This window comes from Phocoena sinus, chromosome 11 (genome assembly GCF_008692025.1).
Source record: "Phocoena sinus isolate mPhoSin1 chromosome 11, mPhoSin1.pri, whole genome shotgun sequence".
Taxonomy (NCBI): domain Eukaryota; kingdom Metazoa; phylum Chordata; class Mammalia; order Artiodactyla; family Phocoenidae; genus Phocoena; species Phocoena sinus.
In genome coordinates this window covers 35674463-35697815 of record NC_045773.1, presented here as the reverse complement: position 1 = coordinate 35697815, position 23353 = coordinate 35674463, and the positions used below count along the sequence as shown (strand labels likewise).

Sequence of the window (23353 nt, the reverse complement as noted above, 5' to 3'; positions counted from 1 at the left end):
AATAAATCAGAGAAAAATAGCCTTATAACTAGAACTCAGGTCTTCTCATTCCTAGGCCAATAATCCTGTCGCTATACACCCAATGCCTCATTAGTTGAAATAATGTAAAATATTTTGTAGAAACAAAAGAGTTAATGGGCTTCAATTATGCTTGAAGACTAAAGCAACACATAAAAGAATAAAGTATAAATAATTGAATAAGTTAAAAATTATACACAGACTGACAGAATATAAAAAATATAAATGCTAGCACAAGAAACTTTAAATAAATTAAAAATCTTTTTATAACTACGATTTGAATTTCATCAACACACATTAACATATATTGATATTACCAATACACATTCATTTAGGAAGCCACTGTTAATAAAAGCTTTTTTTAAAAAAAAATTAAGGTATAAACAACATATTATATTAGTTTCAGGTGTACAGTGTAATGATTTGATATTTGTGTATACTGCAAAATAATTACAAGGCCAGTTAACATCCATCAACCACACAGTTACAAAAAAATTTTTTTTCTTGTGATGAGAACTTTTAAGATCCGCTCTCTTAGCTACATTCAAATATGCAATACAGTACTATTAACCATAGCCACCATGCTGTACATTACATTCACACGACTTATTCATTTTATAACTGGAAATTTGTACCTTTTGACTTCCCTCGCCCATTTTACCTACCCACCTCAGGCAACCACAAACCTGTTCTCTATATCTATGATCTCCATTTTTGTTTGATTCCACATATAAGTGGGATCATGCGGTATTATTTTTTCCATCTGACTTATTTCACTTAGCATAATGCCCTCAAAGGCCAACCAAATGGAAGGATTTCATTCTTTTTTATGGCTGAGTAATATTCCATTGTGTGTTCAGTTCTCCCAATACCATTTATCAGAGACTGTTCTTTCCCCATTGTGTATTCTTGGCTTCTCTGTCATAAGTTAATCAGCCATACATGCCTGGGTTTATTTGTGGGCTCTCTATTCTGTTCCATCGACCTATGTGTGTTTTTATGCCAATACCATACTGTTTTGATTACTACAGCTTTATAATATAGTTTGAAATCAGGGTGGGTAATGCCTCCAGCTTTGTTGTTCTTTCTCAAAATTACTTTGGCTCAGCACTTCCCTGGTGGTCCAGTGGTTAAGAATCCACCTTCCAAAGCAGGGGACGCGAGTTCAAGCCCTGGTCAGGGAACTAAGATCCCACGTGCCGTGGGGCAACTAAGCCCATGTGCTCTGGAGCCTGCGCGTCACAACTAGAGAGCCTGTGTGCTGCAAGGAAAGATCTCACATGCCTAAACGTTTTAAAGATGCAATGTAGCCAAATAAATAAATAAAATATTTTTTAAAAAGGGGGGGCTTCCCTGGTGGCACAGTGGTTGAGAGTCCGCCTGTCGATGCAGGGGACACGGGTTCGTGCTCCGGTCCGGGGAGATCCCACATGCCACGGAGCGGCTCGGCCCATGAGCCATGGCCGCTGAGCCTGTGCATCTGGAGCCTGTGCTCCGCAATGGGAGGGGCCACAACAGTGAGAGGCCCATGTACCGCAAAAAAAAAAAAAAGAAAAAAAAGATTTCTTTGGCTCTTCAGGGTCTTTGTGGTTTCATACAAATATTAGGATTGTTTGTTCTATTTTGGTGAAAAATGTCATTGAAATTTTGACAGGGACTGCACTGAATCTGTAGATTGCTGTGGGTAGTATGGACATTTTAACGCTATTAATTCTTCCAATCCATGAGCATGGGATATCTTTTTTTTCTTTTTATAAATTTATTTATTTATTTATGGCTGCATTGAGCCTTTGTTGCTGTATGCAGGCTTCCTCTAGTTGTGGCGAGCAGGGGGCTACTCTTCGTTGCAGTGTGCGGGCTTCTCACTGCGGTGGCTTCTCTTGTTGTGGAGCACAGATTCTAGGTGTGCAGGCTTCAGTAGTTGTGGCACATGGGCTCAGTAGTTGTGGCTTGCGGGCTCTAGAGTGCAGGCTCAGTAGTTGTGGCACATGAGCTTAGTTGCTCCGCGGCACGTGGGATCTTCCCGGACCAGGGCTCGAACCCGTGTCCCCTGTATTGGCAGGCAGATTCTAAACCACTGTGCCACCAGGGAAGTCCAATGTGTCTTCTTCAATTTCTTTGATTAATGTCATAGTTTTCAGTGTACACTGAAAGCTATTTTAATGGCGAATTTTTTGTTTCACCCTGAATTCAGGTCATTACATTCTATAAAAGACTTCGTGGCCAATCACAACTTTAACAGTTTCTTTTCAATGGAAATAAAAGTTTAATTGGCTTTTTTATTGCCATTGTAGAGTGAGATAAAACACTGATATACAGAGTAAGTGAATGGTTTCATTTTAATCAATGAAGATCATGAACATGGATTTTTTTTTTTCCCTACTCTGTTCACAAGGGGGTTTCTCTGACCCCACATCTGGCCATGCGTCCTACCATGAGGCAGCTCAGGCTTGCTTTTGTTTCCTGAGCCGTCAGCCTGCTGTGAATAGTTCCCTGTGTTTGGAATCCATTTTCATCGCCCCTCTTCTGTTCACAGAACTTCAAAACACTACCAATGCTTCAAACAGAGTTAATATCCTTGAATAATAGATAATTCTGGAATATTTTATATGATGTAAGTCGACAGATTAAACTTACCTTTGACATCCCAATGGAGGAAGCACAGAAGCAACCCTGTTACAGAGGAGATAATTGCTAAGCATTATCTACCACAGGCTCTTAAGTTATGTTCCTTGCAGCTAAGAATTGCTCCAACATAGAGTAAATTGGATTGGGGTTCTGAAAAGACTTCATATATGGCAATCACACACAACTACCTTTCTCTAAATATGCCTCATCTGACCTTGGCTAAAGAACACACAAAATACAAGAGGCCAAATACAAAAGATACCAATATTTCTCTAATAGACAATCCCATACAACTTAGAGTGATGAGAAAAAAGGATGATATGCAGTACATCAGGCTCAGAGAGGAACACACAATATTACTGGGGGCTAAGCAGAGGCATTTAAGTATGTTTTCATAGGGGATTTGCAAAGCAAACTCTTAAGAAAGAATTCCATATCAATAATCAAAGTAAGTCCACCCGAGCTGTCAACTTACTTTGACAAATCTTTACTTAAGCCCTACCCCCTTTCCTTTGAAGAAATACACTATAATTTAGAAATAAGATGCACACTTTCCACGCTTGTACATTATCAAGTAAACGGCCAAAAAAGAGCCAAACACTTTCAAAGGCATGCTGCAGAAGAAATAAAGATAAGGAAGCCATAATGATAGCTTAATGGGTAAAGGATAAGAGTCACACTCGATTCTGCCAAAAGCAGACGTGTAGAGGTTCAGACACGCATCAAAGAATCAGCTCTGTCTGCCAACATATCAAATGCTCAGTGCATGCAACTGGCAAGGAGGCCCAGGGAGCTGCCACTAAGCCTGTCACTGTCACTGGTGAGGAAAGACAGACAAGTTCACCAGATAGCTAAAACCATGGAAGACCTTGTCTCTAAACCAAAGCTAAGTATTCTTCCCTCAAGAGAACTTACACTCTAAGGCCCAACACATTTTTGTCAACAATTTGCTTGCTGAAACATCTTGATTAATTATACCACAGAGGATTTAGGGATGTGGCAATACCGTATAATTTTGCTATGGTAAATAATAATGGCATCCTGCTTTATAAGTGGCTTTTATCAATATGAAAGCAAATTATTTAGTTATTGGACACCCATCACATATCATGGCTGTTAACCATTGTCCCAAGTAAGTCATGCTGTTACTGAAGAGTTAGGGGGTGTGACAGGACATTTAAATACCTTTATGTTGTACTTCCATAAAAAATAGCAAAGTGCAGAAAAGTATATTCAAAATTAAACATTTCCATTGCTTTTCTTTTTTCTAACTTAAAAAAATTATTTATTTTACTTATTTTTGACTGCATTGGGTCTTTCTTGCTATGTGCAGGCTTTCTCTAGCTGCGGTACATGGGCTTCTCACTGCGGCAGCTTCTTTTGTTGCAGAGCACGGGCTCTAGGCACGTGGGCTCAGTAGTTGTGGCTCGCGGGCTCTGGAGCACAGGCTCAGTAGTTGTGGTGCATGGGCTTAGTTGCTCTGCGGCATGTGGGATCTTCCCAGATCAGGGCTTGAACCCGTGTCCCCTGCACTGGCAGGCAGATTCTCAACCACTGTGCCACCAGGGAAGCTCTCCATTGCTTTTCAAGTGACAGCCCTTTTCTTTTGAAAGTATGAAAAATACAATCGACAAAGATTAAAGTTATTGGATTGTTTAATACTGATAAATTTTAAAAAGCTGAAGGGCAAGACATCCATTTCCCTAGAGAGTCCTGTTTGAGGATCCAGGAGCCAATTATGATTTGATGTTATACCTCATTTTGCTTCTCATCTGCAGTGGCATATGGCACACACAAGATCAAGGAAACCCAAATTAATTTGGAGCCTTTATAAAATCCCTTGAGACTTCTAGAGATTCTGTGAACTGTCACAGAGCTGGGAATCACTCTCATGCACGTTGTCTTTTTATTCATTTATTATTTAGATCTGATCTACTTTCTAAAAGGATTTGAGGAGGCTGAAAATTTTCTCAGTATGGTGCCAAGCAGAAAAAGGGGTTTGATAAAGCTTTTTGGGGTTGAGTTATAAAATTATTATAAAATTTATGAAGATGACACCCACAAAGATCCCCTAGACCGGGGAACAAAAACAAGAAAATGTACTTTCAACATAACCAAAAATATTTACCCTAGAATGAGGAAGACCCTTCTGATTATAAAAGTACTGTTAAGAATGGAGTAGATGATACAAACATAAGCCTGCCCTGACAAGTGAAAAAGCAAATGCCTTGACAGATCATTTCCTTTAAGACAAGAATAAGCCTGGTGGCTCCTTATCAGTATCAAAAGGTTGGTTAAGAAAGAGAAGAGAAAGTCTCTGAGGTGGGGTGGGGTTTAGCACACACACACACACACACACACACACACAGGAAAAGGGGTATGGAGACAAAGATTGCGGACCTGGGATTACGACTGGAGACTGTGGTAGGTGGCAAACAGGCAGGTGAGGCAATGCTGTGAATCTATAAGTAAGGCTGGTAAGTGTAACTGGGTTATGTCAGCAGCTTACCTTTTTTGGACAAAAGAACACACATATTAAAACACCACTGAACACTAACATGGCAGAGAAAGAGCACACCTTCTAAAATTTAAATTATAATGTCCATTTAGTAAACACTGATTAAAAGACTTAGGCCAGGAAATTAAAAATGCTATTTTGCAAGCTCTTTGGTTTGTTTCTAAATTTGGTTCCCCTCTCTAAATTAAATCAAGTCCAAAAATATTTACCAGCAATACTGCTTCCAAAGTCCCTTTTAACACTGTAATTTCAGTATAGGATTCAGACACATGAAATGACCACTGAATGTTTTGGGGGACTAGGAAAATAAACCCCAAAATATCACAACTGATGATTCCTATTTATAAACTTTTTATTCTTTAATGATGGGCAACCCTGAATAAAATAGTGAATCACACTAGGGTTTCACCTCTGCTGTCAGGATCTTTCACCACTATTGCCACACAGTACTTGCCACTCCCTAAGGCAGAGCTTCCCCTGAGCTGCAAGTGATTATGGGTGTGCCAAAATGTTGGATTCATCCAACCCCCACTAGTGGTCTATTCATCCCAGTGTCCCACACAAATCCATATTATCATTTTTATGTATCACAAGGGACAACAAAGGGTGGGAAGCATGGCCCTTGGCTTCCATGCAGCCAAGTTCCTGTTTCCTGGGCTTCTAAAAATCTACACTTAGGGGTTTGGGAAACAGGTCAGACAGTGGTGTAAGAAAAGGGGGAACTTCTTTTCTCTCCTTTCTCTAACTTCTCTCCTACATGTTTTTCTACCAATTTACTAAGAGATTATCCAAACCAGGGTTGTAAGGCAAATGCTGAAGGGGGTATAAGAGACCTCAGGGTGTGATGGATCAGCGAGGCTCCGGTGAGCAGGCCCTACCCAGCGCTCTGCTGACTGTTAGTGCTTGCAGGAATGCAGGTGCTGTGTGGCCATACATGCCATTTTATCATAACAAGAAAAGGTAGAACTCCAGATGTGTGTGTGTAAAATACCCCAATTTTTTTTTTTAATTTAATTAATTTATTTATTTTTGGCTGCATTGAGTCTCTGTTGCTGAACGCAGGCTTTCTCTAGCTGCAGCGAACAGGGGCTACTCTTTGTTGTGGTGCGCAGGCTTCTCATTGCAGTGGCTTCTCTTGTTGCGGAGCCCAGGCTCTAGGCACACGGGCTTCAGTAGTTGTGGCTCGTGGGCTCAGTAGTTGTGGTTTGTGGGCTCTAGAGTTCAGGCTCAGTAGTTGTGGTGCACGGGATTAGTTGCTCTGCGGCATGTGGGATCTTCCCGGACCAGGGCTCGAACCCGTGTCCCCTACATTGGCAGGTGGATTCTTAACTGCTGCGCTACCAGGGAAGCCCAAATGCCCTAATTTTTAAAATGTTGGTAGCAAATGCTTATCCTATGCCTTCCTCTAACAAAAAGAAAAAGTTGAGCATGCCTAGAAGCAGTGACTTTGCAAGTAGCTCAGATCTGCCTGGACCCTCCGGGAGACTGAATGTCAGAGGGCTGTCTTGAGGTTTATTCTGCCCACTCCAGAGTGGCTTCAAATCTTCCTGGACAAGTGGTTACTCTGTTTCAATTTTTCACCTCCACAGTGTGCTTCCCTATATTAACACAAGGTGAAAACCTATACAACACATAGTAAGAAGTTTCTGCCACTTAGCTATAAGTAAATGTTGCTTTCCTTTTTGAGTTCTTGAAAGAGAAAACATTAATTACCTAAAAGAAATAAGTGGAGCATACATGGTTAACTTTTTAAATCTTTACAATTAAGATAACACTATAATTAAAAAAAAATGATAAAAATTGCTTTTCCCCTGACAACACTACTTTGGGCGGGGCGGGGCGGGGGGAAGCCAGTAATTAATTAGGCATAATGAAAAGAATCTGCTTTGGAAATTCTGACACATTCACAGGCTCACGAAGTTAACAAGAAGGTACCTGATGGAGCTCTACTAGAATACTAAGTGGTGGCCTATGACAGGAAGCATTAGAGATTTTTGATATGTCTGACCTAACAGTGTCACCAGATCAGCCTTAGAGTCTAAGTCACTGTTTTCATGGTGTTTTTACCTCTTCAATCTACAAAGGTGGCAACAGCAAGGCTCTTTATCTTGGTTCAGAAGGCCAGACTAATGCAGCGCCACAGATCCTTCTTCTTTCACTGATTGCAGAATCATACCAACCACAGCAGCTGCTGCTGATGGGGGAAGACTGCCTGCCTTTCTTCAGGCTAAGTAAGAAGCAGTGTGCTGGATTCAAAGATCACAAAGAATGAACTGTGTAACTTTAAAAACGGTTTATAAATTCCTCTTTCAGTCTCGACGTAGAACTCACATTTTCTGAGTTGACAAATTGTAAACTTCTCTTGCAAGGAAATTTCCTGCACTGTGCTTTAAGTCTGAAGATTTGCGCCAAATGCCAGCAGCCACCTAGCACCTCTACTGTTCTGAGTCTTGCCCTTGAACTGAGAAAGGACAAGCAGAGACCAAGAAACACACACAAACACACACTACAGTATTTCTCCTACTAAAACTTTCCATTTGGCAGCTACATTTTCAACGCTATGGAAATGAATCTCCCTGCTTTTTCTAGTGATCTAATTTTAATTAAAAATGCTGTATATCAAGAGACTGATGCCCGATATAAAGGAAAGGTTACAAGTGAAACGGAAACGAAGGGGTACTTCGCACAGGTTTTTGGAGGTAAGTTCTTAAAAATATTAAATAGCAATAATACTTTTATATTCAATTGTTTTGTTATGGTGATCTGTTGTTGTTGTTAAGCTGGTTACAGAGTGAAGCTTTGTTGATTTTTTTCAAAAGTACTTCTGGATTATAGAAAACATTTTAAAATGAAAAGTGGCATTCAGTGAGAGATCCATGCCTTAAGGTGTTGGGTGGAGGAAACATGGAGTTGTCCTTGTTAAAATGATTATAGTTCAGTAAAAAGATGTCAAGTCTAACATGCACACAAAGTAAGATAATTGCTTCTCTTCTGGCTAAAACCCCCACCACCACCAACTTGTCTAAGGACAGAATAAAGTTAGGTGTGAGAAGAGAAAATCTAGACTGTATACTTCTAATTCATGAATCAGTATTGCTGTTAAAAATGACCAGGAAAAACAACACGTAAATACCCTCACAATCCCTCTGGTGGATCACATTTTCACTGTAACGAGCTTAATTATTCAAATTGGCAACTGTTAAGTCTCAAATCACAGATCTTAAATCATTAATTTTTACCAGTAATTATCAGGGTTGTTTCAGGAATAAATATACGCAGCATTGGGATTAATATAGTAGCATATTTCTTTAAGAATCTTTACCTTTACCAGACAGGCAGAGGTCTGACATTAAAAGTTCTAACACAATTTAAAGACTTCTGCTTATAATTTTCTAATAAAACAGAATCTCAGAACTAGAAACATACATAAAATTCTTTAAAAGTACACAATACTGTTAATCAAAATGATATACCGTGTGGTAAAATGCTTAGCAAAAGATATTTAATAAACATTAATGAATTAAGATGTGCATCTGAATTAAATAATCACTTTGTTTGTTTAAAAACAAAGCAAAGGACAAAATAAATAGTTTTTGCAAAAGAAAATCATTAAATGCTAGAATCGATTTTACAGAGCTTAGTGGTACCACAAACCTTTATCTTAATATTTTCAATTAACCAGGTCATACTGTGAACTGTCTAGCTGTAACAAAGAAAAACCAGTTTTGCTTGCTTTCACTTTTTTGTTGATTCACATACCAAATTTTGGATTTAAAAAAATTGCTCAAAAAAAAAAAAAAAAAAAAAAATTGCTCAGAACCTACCTTACAAAATGGCCTTGGGGCATGTCATAATTAAGTCTCTCTCTCACACACACACACACACATAAATAACAGATTCCAGGTTGCCACGTTCACCCTGAGAGATACCCACAGAAGTGGAAATCAAAGCACCGCTGACATTGATCTTGGGGAAAAGAACCTTCGAAGAGAAACATACTTAGTGAGGCATGTTTCTTGTAGCAGGTGCTCACCAAATGCTTGAAGGAAGAGTGGATAATAGAAGCACAATTTCCTCACTGTGGAGATAAATGTCCTGTGATAAGATCAGAAATGTATAGATCGTATGGATGCTTTTTCAGAGGCCGGTTGCTATATGGAGAACTACTCTAGTACCATTTACTGAACCTGACAGAACATTCTTCTCAGCATTTTTTAAGATGTGATGGAAGAGATTTTAAACTACTGACCCAGTTATTTTATTGAGTCCATTTATTCCTGACTAAGTTTTGTTACACTGCGTTTTTTCCAGGAAATTGTCCATATAATCCAAGTTTTAAACTTACAGGCAGAAAGTTCTTCATAGTGGTTTCTTATTTTTAAAAAGTTCTTTGCAGTGGTTTCTTATTTTATTCTCTATCTTTAGTTGCTCTCTATATACAGTATATATTATTACTAGTATTGCCTATTATGCCTCTCCTTACTTTTTTTGTTGTTGGATCAATCAAGTTATAGGGGAGAGTTTTTTGTTTTGTTGATTTGCTCTACTGTTCTATTGCAATTCCTACTTTCTGCAATTAATTTCTACTCATCTATATTTTCCTTCAACTTAAAGATTTCTTTTTTCCTCTATAACTTTTGTGGCTGGGTAGCCTACATATGGTATTTTTTATAAAATTCTATACAGACTTGAAAAAAGTGCAAATTCTTGAACTGCTAGAAGCAGGGTTCTTTATATGTCCATTAGATCAAGCCTAACTGTGTTGTTTAAATATCCCATAACCTTATTAAATTATCTGCCTTATCTGTCAATTACTGAGGTGGCCTGTTTAACTCTCCCATTATAATTATGGATTTTAAACATTTGATATGTAATTCTGACAAATATTAATACAAGGTAATACCAGTCTGGAATTGTTTTACCTTGCAGGTTATTTACTCCTTTTGTCATTATGTGGTAACTTTTATTCCTGATGATGTTTCTTACCTTAGAATCTATCATGTGTGATTTACATAGTTACATCAGGCTTGTTTGGTTAATAGTTACCTTATATCATTCTATCCCTTTACTTTCAACCTTTCCTGGTTTTTGAGTTTTAAGTTTTTTTTAAAACAGCATTTTAGGCAAATTCTGTATCTTTATCCAATCTCAGAATCTCTTTTAACTGGCAAGTACAGTTCACTTAACATTTGTTCTAAATACTGATTTATTTATTTCTGCCATTTTATTATAACTGGGCTACTTCCCATGGTTTCTATTTATGTTTTTCCTATCTTGACTTATACTGGCTTAAAATCAAGACATCCTATTTTTTGTTTTGCAGTGATTACCCTGAATCTTTTGGGTAATCACTTGGCTTAAAAGTCTGTTGTTTGGGCTTCCCTGGTGGCACAGTGGTTGAGAGTCCGCCTGCCGATGCAGGGGACACGGGTTCGTGCCCCGGTCCGGAAGGTCCCACGTGCCACGGAGCGGCTGGGCCCGTGAGCCGTGACCGCTGAGCCTGCGCGTCCAGAGCCTGTGCTCCGCAACGGGAGAGGCCACAACAGTGAGAGGCCCGCGTACCGCAAAAAAAAAAAAAAAAAAAAAAAAAAAAAAAAAAGTCTGTTGTTCATCAATTTATTTACCCTCTTCTCAGTCTTGGGACGCTTTATGTTTGGAAAGCTTTTATCTTATATTATTGCTGTCTAGTATTTTTGCTTCACTTTTTTTTTTTTTTTGCGGTACGCGGGCCTCTCACTGCTGTGGCCTCTCCCGTAGTGGAGAACAGGCTCTGGACACGCAGGCTCAGCGGCCACGGCTCATGGGCCTAGCCGCTGCGCGGCATGTGGGATCTTCCCGGACCGGGGCACGAACTCGTGTCCCCTGCATCGGCAGGCGTACTCTCAACCATTGCGCCACCAGGGAAGCCCTGCTTCACCTTTTTAATACCTCTACTCAAACTAGTCATTTTATTGTTTTATACAGTTAATGCTTATTTTGATGTACCTTCTTTTCTTTGCTCATTATGGTTGTTGCTTAAATCTCATTACTTCTGTGTTCAATCTCCTTATTTCTGAACTATAGCCTTTAGAACTGCAGTGGTAAAATTAAATTAATTAAACTAAATTAAGAATTAATTTACAATTAAAAACTCAGTTGTACTAGGCACATTTCAAGTGTTCAATAGCCACATGTGACTAGTGGCTACCATACTGGACAGGATTGCTTTGGAAGTGTATACAACAAGGGTCTGGGGAGACAACAGTTCTGTTTTTGTTGAAAAATGTCTTTATTTTGCTCTCTTGAATTACTGAATTGTTTGTTTTTTCCTCAGTACTCTGCATATATTATTCCCCTGTCTTTCAAATTCAGTAGCTGCAATTAAATATGCTGTCAAACTGGTGCTCTTTGTAAATAATCAATCTCAAGCTTGGTTGCTTCTGTCTTGGCCTTTGATGTTTTACCATCTGTCCAGGTGTGTATTTATTTCTATTTACTTTGCTTGGGGCCTTATTTTACTGCCTAAATCTGAGACTTCTGTCTTTCATGGATTCTGGAAAATTCTCAGTCATAATCTCTTCAAATATTACCTCTCTCTATACTTTATCATTCTGAAATTCTTCTCTGTCATATGTTAAACTTTCTAAGACTTTCCTATCCTATCCTCTCTTTCAAATTTTCCATTTTTTCCCTTTCTGGAATGCATCCTGGATAATTTTCTCAGATGTCTCTTCCAGTTCCCCAATTCTCTTTTCAGTTGTTATAAATTCACTGTTGAGTCCAGGCAGAGAGTTTATTTCAATAACTAAAATTTTAATTTCTAGAAGTTTTACTTGGTTATTTTTCAAATCTACCTATCATTTTATTTTATAATCTACATCGGATATTAATATCCATTAAAGTCTCTATCTGATCATTTCATTACCCAAAGTTTCTGCGAAGGGTTGGCTGTTTGTTTTATCGTAACTTTTACTGACTGAATTTTTTCTTTGTATATATAGTAATTTTGGACCACGAGGCTTGTCAATAAGATGCCTGGGCAATCTGGATTAAGAATATTTCTCTCCAGAAAAGTTTAGTATTTGCTTTTGCCAGATGTTCTAGAGTACTCAACAGTTGATGATCAATTTTATGTTAATTTTTTGGCCTGGGTAAGAAATTATACCAAATGAATGATATAACTTGAATCTCAAATCTGCATGAGACAGCTCATGGTTACAATTTTCAGGGGAGACATTTTCCCTCTAACTCATAGCCTAGACTGAGGTAGATTAGCTTGCCTGTCATCTCCCTAGGTTCGTGGGGATATCTCTGATATCCTTCTAATTTATTAATATATAACTCATTAGGGCACCTGGGTGAACGTTGGTATGTACGTCTCAGCTCCAATGAGCCACCTCGTGAGGGGTCAAGGTCTTGTCTCCTGATCCCATGTAATTATAATGGGGTCCTTATGTTAAGGAACGTTCCCTATCCCCAAGAACCCTTTAACCAGCTGGCAGCTGGTGTCAGCACACAAGCTTCCCACTTTGGCTTTCGGTTTTCACTTTGATGCTGACCCATTAAAATGCCCCCATTCCCTTTCAGGCTATACTATACATTTAATATTTTATATAGCATTTCTAAGTGTTTATAGGAGGAAGATTTTCTGACATCATATTGCTGGACAGGAGTTTTTCTTTGATATGCCTATGCCATAACTCCTCGAAATTCAGAGTTCGCAAGAATGGTTTTATAATCCAGTTAGCAAAATGGATTCTGTTCACAAATGAAAACAGATCAGCAGATTGGTAGTAATGCATATGTTTACACAGCAAAAGAATTATGATTTTTCAACTAATCACAGATAAAATGAAAACTATCATAAGTGTTTTTAAGGGAGATGTGTCCACAGATTAAAACAGCATTACATTATCCTACAAAATTTTAGCCAGGAGGGGGCTGTGTGTTCCAGCACACCATGACCCACTGATCAGAGTTTTAAAAAATTTGTAGCCTCCAAGATTTCTCATCTTTAACACATATTTATATATATTCAACTTATCATACTGCAGGCTGTCTAGTAATTGCCCTTACAACATTTGAATGTAATATTTGTAAAGGTAAACAGAGTTCCCAGCTTGTCATGGTGCTAATCAGAAGGGATGGAAAGAAGCACACTATGGGCCTAGGTTATAAGAGAGCCTGTATAATATTAAAGTCTTTATGATTCTTTCACTAATAAGATCATTTGGCTTAAGTCCAAGATGGAGACAAAGTCTATAATATTTTATATTTGTAAGTGCCTGACAAAAAACCTTTACATATATGGTGCTCTCTTAAGATAAGCAGGTCAGATCAGTGGTTTAAGTGATTTATCCAAGGTTACAGTTGGTAAAATGGCAAAGCCTAGAATAGAATTCTTGTCTGCAAACTAAATTCCACGCAGAAGAATGTTACCATGGCAAAGCCACCCTCAGGGATATCTTCTGCAGCCTTTGTATCTAGAAATCATTTGTAAAATTTAAAAAGGAATTACTAAATGAGAGGCATAAAAATCTAATCTAAAGCTTCCCAACTGCTTGTTCAGTTCAGGTATGGCATAACAAAAGGGTGTGTTTCTACATGGATCCATGCTTTAGACCTCTGTTGTCCAATATGGTAGCTACTGGTCTCGTATGGCTATTCAAATGCAGACTGATTAAATTAAATAAACTTAAAAATAATTTTTTTCTTGGTCACACCAGCCACACTTCAAGTGCTCAACAGTCACATGTGGCTGGCTGGCGATTGCTATACAAGACAGTACCCATATAGAATCTTTCCATCATCACAGAGTTCTGTTGGATAGCACTGCTCTAGAATGTGGATTGATGAAGTAATGTTATCATTGTAGCAGAGTAGAAAGAACATTGGTTTTGAAGCTCAACAGACCTAGATTTGACTTCTGCCTGTCACTTATAACCTCTGTGACTCTTGAGCAAATTTCTTAACTTCTCTGGGACTCTTGTTTCCTCATCTGTAAGTTGGGAATCAGAAATAAGGTGCTAGGAACATCATTTTTGGTTAATAACTACAGAATCTGCAGTCTCCACAACCCTCATTGGGGTCTTGTGGCTGCCCAAAGTCCTTGCACAGTATACAAAAATATACTGCTTCCAAAAGGTTCAAGAGAATCACCAAAGCTAAGCTTCTGGAAGGCATAAGCATTTCCTCTGTAAGATTTTACCTTTCTCTTGGGGTGGTGGGGCTAGGGTGTGTGGGGAGTGTATAAAGAAAACCTAGGGAATTCCCTGGTGGTCCAGTGGTTAGGACTCCACGCTTTCACTGCTGTGGGCCGGGATTCAATCCCTGGTCGGGGAACTAAGATCCCACAAGCCGCAAAGAATGGCCAAAACAAACAAGAAAAACCACTCAAAAAAAAAATATAAAGCAAAACAAACAATTTAGAACTGGAAAAAGTTATAGCTCAATATTCTCTCAACTCTGAAAACTGATTTAAGTGGAACTAGATCTGAGGGTGTAACTTGAGTAAAATGGGTCAGGTGTCTTGGTGGTATTTTCCAAAAGAAAACAACAGAAGAGCAGCTACAGAATCATGTACAATTACCTGTATACACAATCAGACACTAATTAACTTTTTATTTAAAGAACAATCCCTAAACAACTCAATAGCCTGCTGACCTGACAAGACTACTTTTTACTTTTAAGACTAGGTAGACAAAACATATACTCAAGAGAGGCCTGAACACTCCCAGAATCACTTTATGCTGCCTCTGTCACTTCTCCCCGATACAGCTATTCCTTTAAATACTTTCCCCAAGCTCCTCCTCTGGACTGTTTCTAATATATCCACAGTATTGTGCTTGACCTTTTCAGGCTTTTCTTTGGTCTGAAAGCAAACTGATGTGCTCTTGAATTTCTAATTAGCAATATCAGAAACTGTAAGGCCCTTGACATGATTCAGTGCCTCAATTAACCAAGGAAGGGAATGACCTGGTTAAGTGAGTCTTCTGTTTAACTAAGGAAACCTTTGTTTCAACCTCTTGTTGAAAATCTTTCTAAAATAAAAAGCAGTAGTGCACTTTTTCCCTCAAGAATATTCTAATTAATATAAAAAACACTCCTGACAATTTAAGGTCTTATCATTACAGCAAATCAATCTATGACACTATAGTGCGGTTAAAGTTATAGTATTGATCCCAAGTAACACATGAGAAATTTACTAGATTTTCACAAAATAAAACCTAACATTAGCCTGTTTTTTTTTTACAATTTGCTTTCATTTTTTCCACACATGGACTATAGAAATAGTTCCAGATATTTTAGGCTCCGATTAAATTTTGTTTTATCAACACAACATTGTACATCAACTATACTCCAATAAAAATTAATTTAAAAAAATTTTGGTTAATCATGGTTCACTTATATTTGTGTTATCTTGCACTTTCAACTTCACAGGAAACTTTACTCGTTAAAGAAATATAATGAGATTCACTTCAGGCTTATGCTAAATGGTAATCAAGTCCATGGGCCTCTGATAATTTCCCCTACTGACTACTTTACTAATCAAACTTTTCTTAGAGGCAATAGCTAGATTAAACTTTCAGGTAATAAAAAGCAGAATTAAACCAATTTTCCTTAAAAAAAATTGGATCTGTGTTACTTTGCAGAATTTCCCCTTTAACAGAATGGTCAGCGTAAAGAAAACAGCTATTTGAAGTAATTCTACTGTAACATTAGTTTAAATAAATCCACTCAAACCATCTAAGAGAGGTAATTATCTGGACAAATAGTTTACTGAAAAGTCAAGAGACAGATTTTATTTCACTTAAAAGTGAGCTACAGAGAAGAATTTGGGGTTTCTAGCTTCAACACAGACCTTGTCATTTCTCATTCAGGGAATGAAGAGATGCATAATTTCTAGTAGTTTTTTACATTTTATACTGAAGACATTCCCCCCATACCAGTTACCTCCCAGTCAAGTGAAATTCAAACTTTTACTTAAGGAGCAAAGTTATCTCCAGCAATCTCCTTAGATGATGGTTACAGCACAATCACCTTACCACCGTAACCAGTTTTGATATCCCTACCATCAATGCCAAACAAATCACCCGTCTTCTTTCCTCAAACACTCATACTTTCAATACCCATGCTAAAGTACAGGAACCAGGTATACTTTTTAGTGCTTTCCTTCTTGAAAGGGCCACTCTAGCTTTGCTGACCACACCCAACCATTTTTAGAGTCTATAAAATGCCTGAAAGGACCCTGGACTAAGAAGCAGAAAAAAGGGTTACAATCCTCACTCTTCAACTGAATAGCTGCCACTCACCTCAGGGTCTCAGCTGACTTAACTGCCTGCCTACCCCATAGGTTATTATATTATTAACATTAAAGTACAATAGCTCTTGGCCCTGCACTTTTACCTAACAGATACTCAACTAAATAAACAGATCGAAAAATACCACAATCAGGGCAAAGATAGTACTTTCTTTGTGGACAGAAATATCAGTATCTGTCCTGTGTCTCTTAAACTAAGTTCTGTTGCTCAGGGGCATGGGCAGCCAATAATACATGTTACAACAAAAACAAAGGGTGAAACTTATGTTCAGAGAACAAACAATAGGAATATAATGTAATGCTATTATATGGAATAGTATAGTTAACTAAAATAATGTAATAAGTTACTGTATACAAAAGAGTGTTTCAATTTTAGAAGCCCAATTTAAAAGCTCTGATCTTACTAAGAGACTCATTTATAACCACAAGAGTATAGACCATATTTTTTATTGTACCTTTAATTTCCAAGAATAATGTGCTGACAGAAACTGAAGTCACTCAATTTTAACTGCAAACATATGCACTGTAGTTAACAGATAGATACTCACAGCTTGCATTTCTATATAGTAGAAATGGTTCATGGAGCTGAAATTCCAAGTCTTTATTCACTGGTTCAACTAGATTGTGCATATTCAGTCGATTCACAATGGTAAAACCATGGTAAGGTGAAGCTGACCTTAGATTTAATAGAAGAAAAAAAAAATCTGTTATTGTTCATTTGCAGAAATGTTATCTACCTCTTTATTTCCATTTTAAAGAATGAATACAATATTGCATTATATAATATTATTGGCACTTAAAATTGTAAACAAAAAAATCTAAGTCAGATCATACCCCTCCTCCTCTCAGAAGCTTTCTCGGTCCATCAGAGTAAAGACCAAGGTCCTATCTAAGGCCACCAAGGCCTCAGGTGATGTGTGCCCTCTTGACTTCATCTCCTATGCCTCTTCCCTGTTCCTCCTGCTCCAGCCACACTGGGCTCCTTGCCATTCTTCCTACAGGTATGTTTCCACCTAAAGACCTCTGCCTGGGCCACTGGCCTAGAATCTAGAGTTATCCCATTTTCCTCAAGCCTTTGGTAAACTGTCCTGTTCTCACTGAGGCCACTAGAGAACTACCCTTTTTAATGCTCCCAAACTCAATACCTCTAATCCTCCTCTCTCTTTTTCCATACCACTTATTATTTTTTGTATTTATTGTCCTTCTCCACTAAACTGTAAGTTCCATGAAAATAGGGTTGTCATTTTTTTAGATATGTCCCAAGACAGACATATAGTATATGTTTAATAAACATATGCTCAATAAAAATATAATTTATTTTAAATATGTTGCAGGATTGGTTATAATTATTGCCCACCATTACAATGATTTTTCTTACATCAAATGTGAGAACTATGGAAAAACCTGAGTTACAAAGAAAATGCTTCGAATCCTACAATAAGAAACACCCTTGGTTCTCATATCAGGATGATTCAGCATACGATCCTTTAGATATTTCTCACTTGTATACAACACTTTACGGTTTCTCACTTGTTTCTCTGTATACACTTGTTTCACTGAATCCTTTAGGTTTTCTGATTCCAAATCCAGGCTTCTTTTATACTAAGGTCTCTCCAAATCGACATTCTGACATTCTGGTATATATTTATCCAAAGTCTATAAAATGTTCTCACATTTCCCAAATAGAGTTTCTCTGGTCTCCTTTTATTACAATCAATACTGTGTAAGCCTCCATAAATTTCATTAAATCAAGTCGCTCACTAAACTAAATTTCATCTTCTATAACCAGTGGATCTGTACTCTACTGTAACAATAAGGCCAGCAAAGCACTTTCCAAGTACCAACATTCTAACAACAATTGAAGAGCTTCTAGACATTTATATTGGTAATGAAGACAAATAATGTAGGTGAAGGGTAAAGTGTTTTTTTTTTTAAAGGAGAAAGATGAATAACAGCAAACAAAATGTCAAAAAATAAAAAGTAACATCAAAGCATATACATTTAAAGGAAGAAAAAGATCAGTATTTTTAGACAAGATCTCAAAGTTGTACAGCAAAATTTAGAAGAATATTTGACAAATTCTTGTTAATAACCATCAGTGGAGAAATGGAGAAAGGCAATCCATAAACGATAACTCACAATACACACACACAGGAAAAGAACCAGGTATCAGTAATAACTCCTGCTGAGTTCCCTAAGCTTTAGAAACCAAAGGAAGGAACCTACCTCAGTCAGAGCAAGACCTAAGAGGGATCCAGGAAAACAAGGAACTCCAATGACTAACATACCCTGTCAGCTGCCTTTAGGCCAAGAAAGTTGCCGAACAAAACACAAGCTGCATTTACAAACCAATCATTTTTTAAAAAATCATGTTTTAAGATGGTAATTCTCAGAAAAGTTAAAAATAAAAAATGTGCAATTATGAATAATCTAGGCTTTCTAAAGGACTCTCAAACTAAAAATACATATTACTACAGACACTGACAAAATCCAAAACTTTTGGGGGTAGATGGAAAGGGGACAGAACCAGAGTCTTAGAAGATAACTTTTTGTTTAGTAATCACACAACAGCTAGTCCATCTATTCTCTTTTTCTCAACTATTTTTCTCAATGTATTCTATTTTTCTTAATATGGGGGGAGGGAGAAAGGCAACTGCTTTAGACTCATTCTTTACTAGAAAATGTTTTCCATTTTGCTAGGTTCCTAAATAAATTCTAGTTCTGTTTGATTCTGAATCACAGGAAGTGTCAAAGAAACGACATTACTTGGTAAGGATCTCACAGCAAGGGATGGATGAATACTTGAAGGGTCAAGCAGGAAGGTCCCAAAGACAAATATACGATAGGGTTGAATCACTCCATATGACACCATTCACCATCAAATTAAAAAAATAAAAATAAAAAAAAATTTTTTTTAAAAAGCTTACCTTCGATATACAAATAAGGTCCCTTCTATATCAGTCTTCTCCTATAACAGACAATGAGACAATTAGTTTTTTTTTCCCATAATCTAACCCCAAGTAGTCCCAATGGAGAAGAAATACTTCATGTTTAAGATCAACTTATTTATTTTAAAATTAATCACTTTGAACAGGTCAAGTAGGTCTTCTCCACAGACTACTATTACCGGTTTCTTTTGTATCCTTTCTATTCTACTGATGTGTATTAACTGATATGCAATGTTCTATCTAGCAACACGCCTGTATCTGCAGCAATTTCCCTTTCCTTTTTTAAAATTTAAAGGAGAAAAATTCTAGAATTAGCATTCACTTTTTAAAACTAAAATGTTTTAGCCAAATTTCTTAATTTTAAAGCCAAGGTCCTGTATAAAGCAATTTCTTCACCTTTAAAGTTTATCAGTTACTAGGGGAAAAAAAAAAAATTTTCTTATAGGGCACTTTGTTTCATCATTGGGGGATTTTGGTATATTTTTATGAGTAGCAAATTTAGTTAAGAGTTACTGTCAAACACAATTAGTTTGTTATTTTTAAAACTGTGTTGAAGAATCATGAATATTGAAACTATACTCTGTCTTAGTGTAATTCTTACAGGTCTGACAAATAATTAAAAACTGTTTTTTAGCTTAAAGTAAATGTTTTGATTAACAAAGTACAACTCATCATCCTTCATTTGCTGTGACAAGAGCGTATTTAGGTTTTAAACACAGTTACAGGGGCTTCCCTGGTGGCGCAGTGGTTGAGAGTCCGCCTGTCGATGCAGGGGACACGGGTTCGTGCCCCGATCCGGGAAGATCCCACATGCCATGGAGCGGCTGGGCCCATGAGCCATGGCCGCTGAGCCTGCGTGTCCGGAGCCTGTGCTCCGCAACGGGAGAGGCCACAACAGTGAGAGGCCTGCATACCGCAAAAACAAACAAACAAACAAACAAAACCACACAGTTACAATGTTTTTAAAAAAGCAAAAGAAACACATTAGTCTACAGTTCACAGCCCAGATAGGACCTAAATGGTTTAAGGTAATCAACAAACTTGGCAAACTTAAATGTCAGCCATATAAAATTGAATTTGCTGGGATGAAAAAATAATTTAAAAAAATATTTACCATCTTGATTTCTTCCAGGAGTATTGCCCTAGCTTAAACATCATAATGAAACTTTTCCTTACTAAAAATTCAGAGGCTTTTTCTTGCCTTTCAAACTTTATTAGTGCAAGAAATTGGTAATCAACAGTTTCACAATGAAAGAAAACTTGCCCAAATAAACCACTGTGCAAAGTTACAACTCACTGTAAAATAACAATGAGAGAAGAGACTTTGGTTATACTCCATGTGCCATGACCCAAATGAATGATGGCAGCTTATTTTTCAGTTCAGGTTATTATAGCTTGTATTTCATATTTAAAGGTGAACAACACAATTAAAATTCCAAAATATTGTAAGTCTGTGACAAACTAGAGATAAAAGCCTAAGTCCATGCCCCAAATAATAAGTCCATGTCCCAAATCTTCACCATTTGTCTGCAACCCATATTACAAAAATTCATACGTAGAGCAAGAAAAATGATTAAGAACGATTCAAACTAAAGCAATGTCTAAAACAGCCACACTTAAAAAAAAAATCTATAATTTTGTTCTCTTTAGCTTCCCATACCTCCTTCTCTTACAGGAGGTGAAGGAAAGAAGATAAAGTAAAGCAAGATGACTTTGAAAACTCTCTTCATCTGAATTAACTGTTTATAAATGCCAAATGATTTTTCACAAAATTACTAATTAACTATAACCTATGTATCTGCACTATGTTGGAAAGGACATACTACGATAACAATCTTTCAGTTTTGTTAGTATAAAGATTTCAATTCTTACTGAAATGTTAACGTCAATCATTAATTCGATCCAACAAATATTTACGGATTATTTCCTAAGTAAAGCCTATATAGCTGAATGAGTTAATCAAGAAGGTTCAAAATTTTTTTTATGGGAAATTTTGTTACCTTTATTTGTTTGGCCACTTGCATGGCTTGTGGGATCTTAGTTCCCCGACAAGGGATCGAACCCGGGCACCCTGGAGCGGAAGTGCGGAGTCCTAACCACTGGACCGCCAGGAAATTCCCTAATTATGTTATTTAAACAACGGACGAAGCTTCAAACGGGCTAACAAGTCAGTGAACAAACTGAATGCAACTTTTCGGATCCTCTCCCGTGCAAAAAAGACAAAAAGTACTTAGTCTGATGGGTGCATTCAGAGGTGACATCACCAGCAGCATTGCTGAACAGACACAGGGTCTCTTTTCCAAAGGTTTCAAAGTAATCCAATTAACATGGAAGTCATTTTCCTAAGCGCCTTGAAATCTTTTCCAAACTCTGGAAATACAGTGTAGTTCGATAAATGCAGGACTTATCCCCAACCCCTCTCTTCCAATAATTGAAACTAACTGGATTTCAAGCTCTAAATCCAAATGACCTCTGAGAAGGGAGCCCTTATTTATGTCTATTGGGGGGAGAGAAGGAGTGTTTATTTTATAGATTATGTACATATACTTTATCTAATAACGCTCAAAGCTTCAAACACAATCTTTCAGGCATCTTTATGACTCCACCGGTCTCATATCCTCTAACACACCTGCAAAAAAGGCAAGTCGCCCACATCCTCGAACCGGACCCCATGGGACTGATCCTCTTCCAACCCTCCCCTCTATCAGCTTTTCCCCCGGATGTTTGGACCTACTTCTCTCGCTCCTCTCGCCCAATCTCCGGCTCCGCCGACACCCCTCAGGCGCCAGCCGGACTCTTCTCCAGTCCCTGGCCTCGCCCCTGCCGCCCTGGCCTCCCTCATCGGCCCCCACCCAGAACGGTCCCCGCGGCCCCTTTAAGAGGCGGCGGCCGGGCGGGCGACTTCAACGGCCTGGCTGCACTCACCCACTGGTTGGCCTTGGGGCAGAAGGTGTACAGTGCGACCTGGCCCGTGAGGTCTGCGATGCTGGTGATGTAGGGGTCGTGTTGCTTCAAGGCCGCTAGGCTCATCTCTTGCCCAGCTCGACTCAGCGACTCCATCTTGAATTCCGGAACCTAGCCCCTCTGGCGGGGGCGGAGTCGCGGACAGGAAGGTGCCATGGAGCCAAAGTTCCCCCAGCTGCGTCAGCACCCTCATCTTCCGCCTCTCAGCTGGGCCTCGCGGCGAGGCGGTACGTCACCTATTATGCTCCGCTGCGCCCACGCCCGGGACGCTGGGTTCCAGTGTCGTCAGGTCCCAGTGGACCTACCGTCCGGGCTGGCGTATGTCGCCGTGTGGCCGAGCTGGTAGGCCGGGACTCAGTTGCTTCTTTTCCGCTGGCTGAAAGGTCCCGGCGCCCGGATCAAGGCTGCTCGGGAGCTTTCTCAGCGTTCCTGCCGGACTAGGCTCCCAGGGCCGCAGAATGGAAACCTCGCTGTGGCAAGGCAGTGCTCCACTGGCAGTTTAGAAAGCACAGAGAAGCGGAGAGGAAGGAGGGAGGGAACCCCGAAAATTACCCCAGATCTCGGCTCTCTTGGTGTTTTTATGAAGGAAAATTTTGATAAAAGCCAAACTAACCCTCCTGTAACTATACAAGAGTGTCTTTTATTATCCACGTTTACTTATTTTCCTCGTCTGAATCCCACGAAAATATTTCTATCCAGTCTTGGAAAGAGCCCGTGAAGGCTTGAGTTTGTCTTGGATCGTTTAAAGCTTTAAAACAATAACTCATTCTTTTAGCAAACATCTGTTGAGCATTTTAAGGCATTTTAAAGGGCCAGGTACTAGCTGAAGAGGAAAACAAGACTTGTAAGGTATAGGGAGCTCTGCCCCACCGCCGACTTGTTAAAAAAACATTTTCTTATAGAAAAGATACCCCAATGGAATGGAAAATTTTTGACAGAAAAAAAAAAAAGAAAAAGAAAAAGGATAGTTAGTTGTAT

The 23353-nt window shown here is 38.5% G+C and overlaps 1 protein-coding gene across 3 annotated transcripts in view; it reads right to left on the bottom strand.

Annotated features, from left to right (window-relative positions):
- Positions 1-22579, bottom strand: part of DCP1A (decapping mRNA 1A) — a 61058-nt gene extending 38479 nt beyond the window's left edge. Inside the window, exons 1-3 of one of the 3 annotated variants that reach the window (XM_032648831.1) lie at positions 22337-22579; positions 19391-19431; positions 17012-17139 (exon numbers count right to left, since the gene is read on the bottom strand). In XM_032648831.1, the coding sequence (XP_032504722.1) occupies positions 17012-17139; positions 19391-19431; positions 22337-22471 (304 nt within the window). In that variant the 5' untranslated portion in view covers positions 22472-22579. The remainder of the gene's footprint in view (positions 1-17011; positions 17140-19390; positions 19432-22336) is intronic. The other 2 variants (XM_032648833.1, XM_032648832.1) reach the window with 2 other exon arrangements.
- Between the last annotated feature and the right edge of the window lie 774 nt (positions 22580-23353).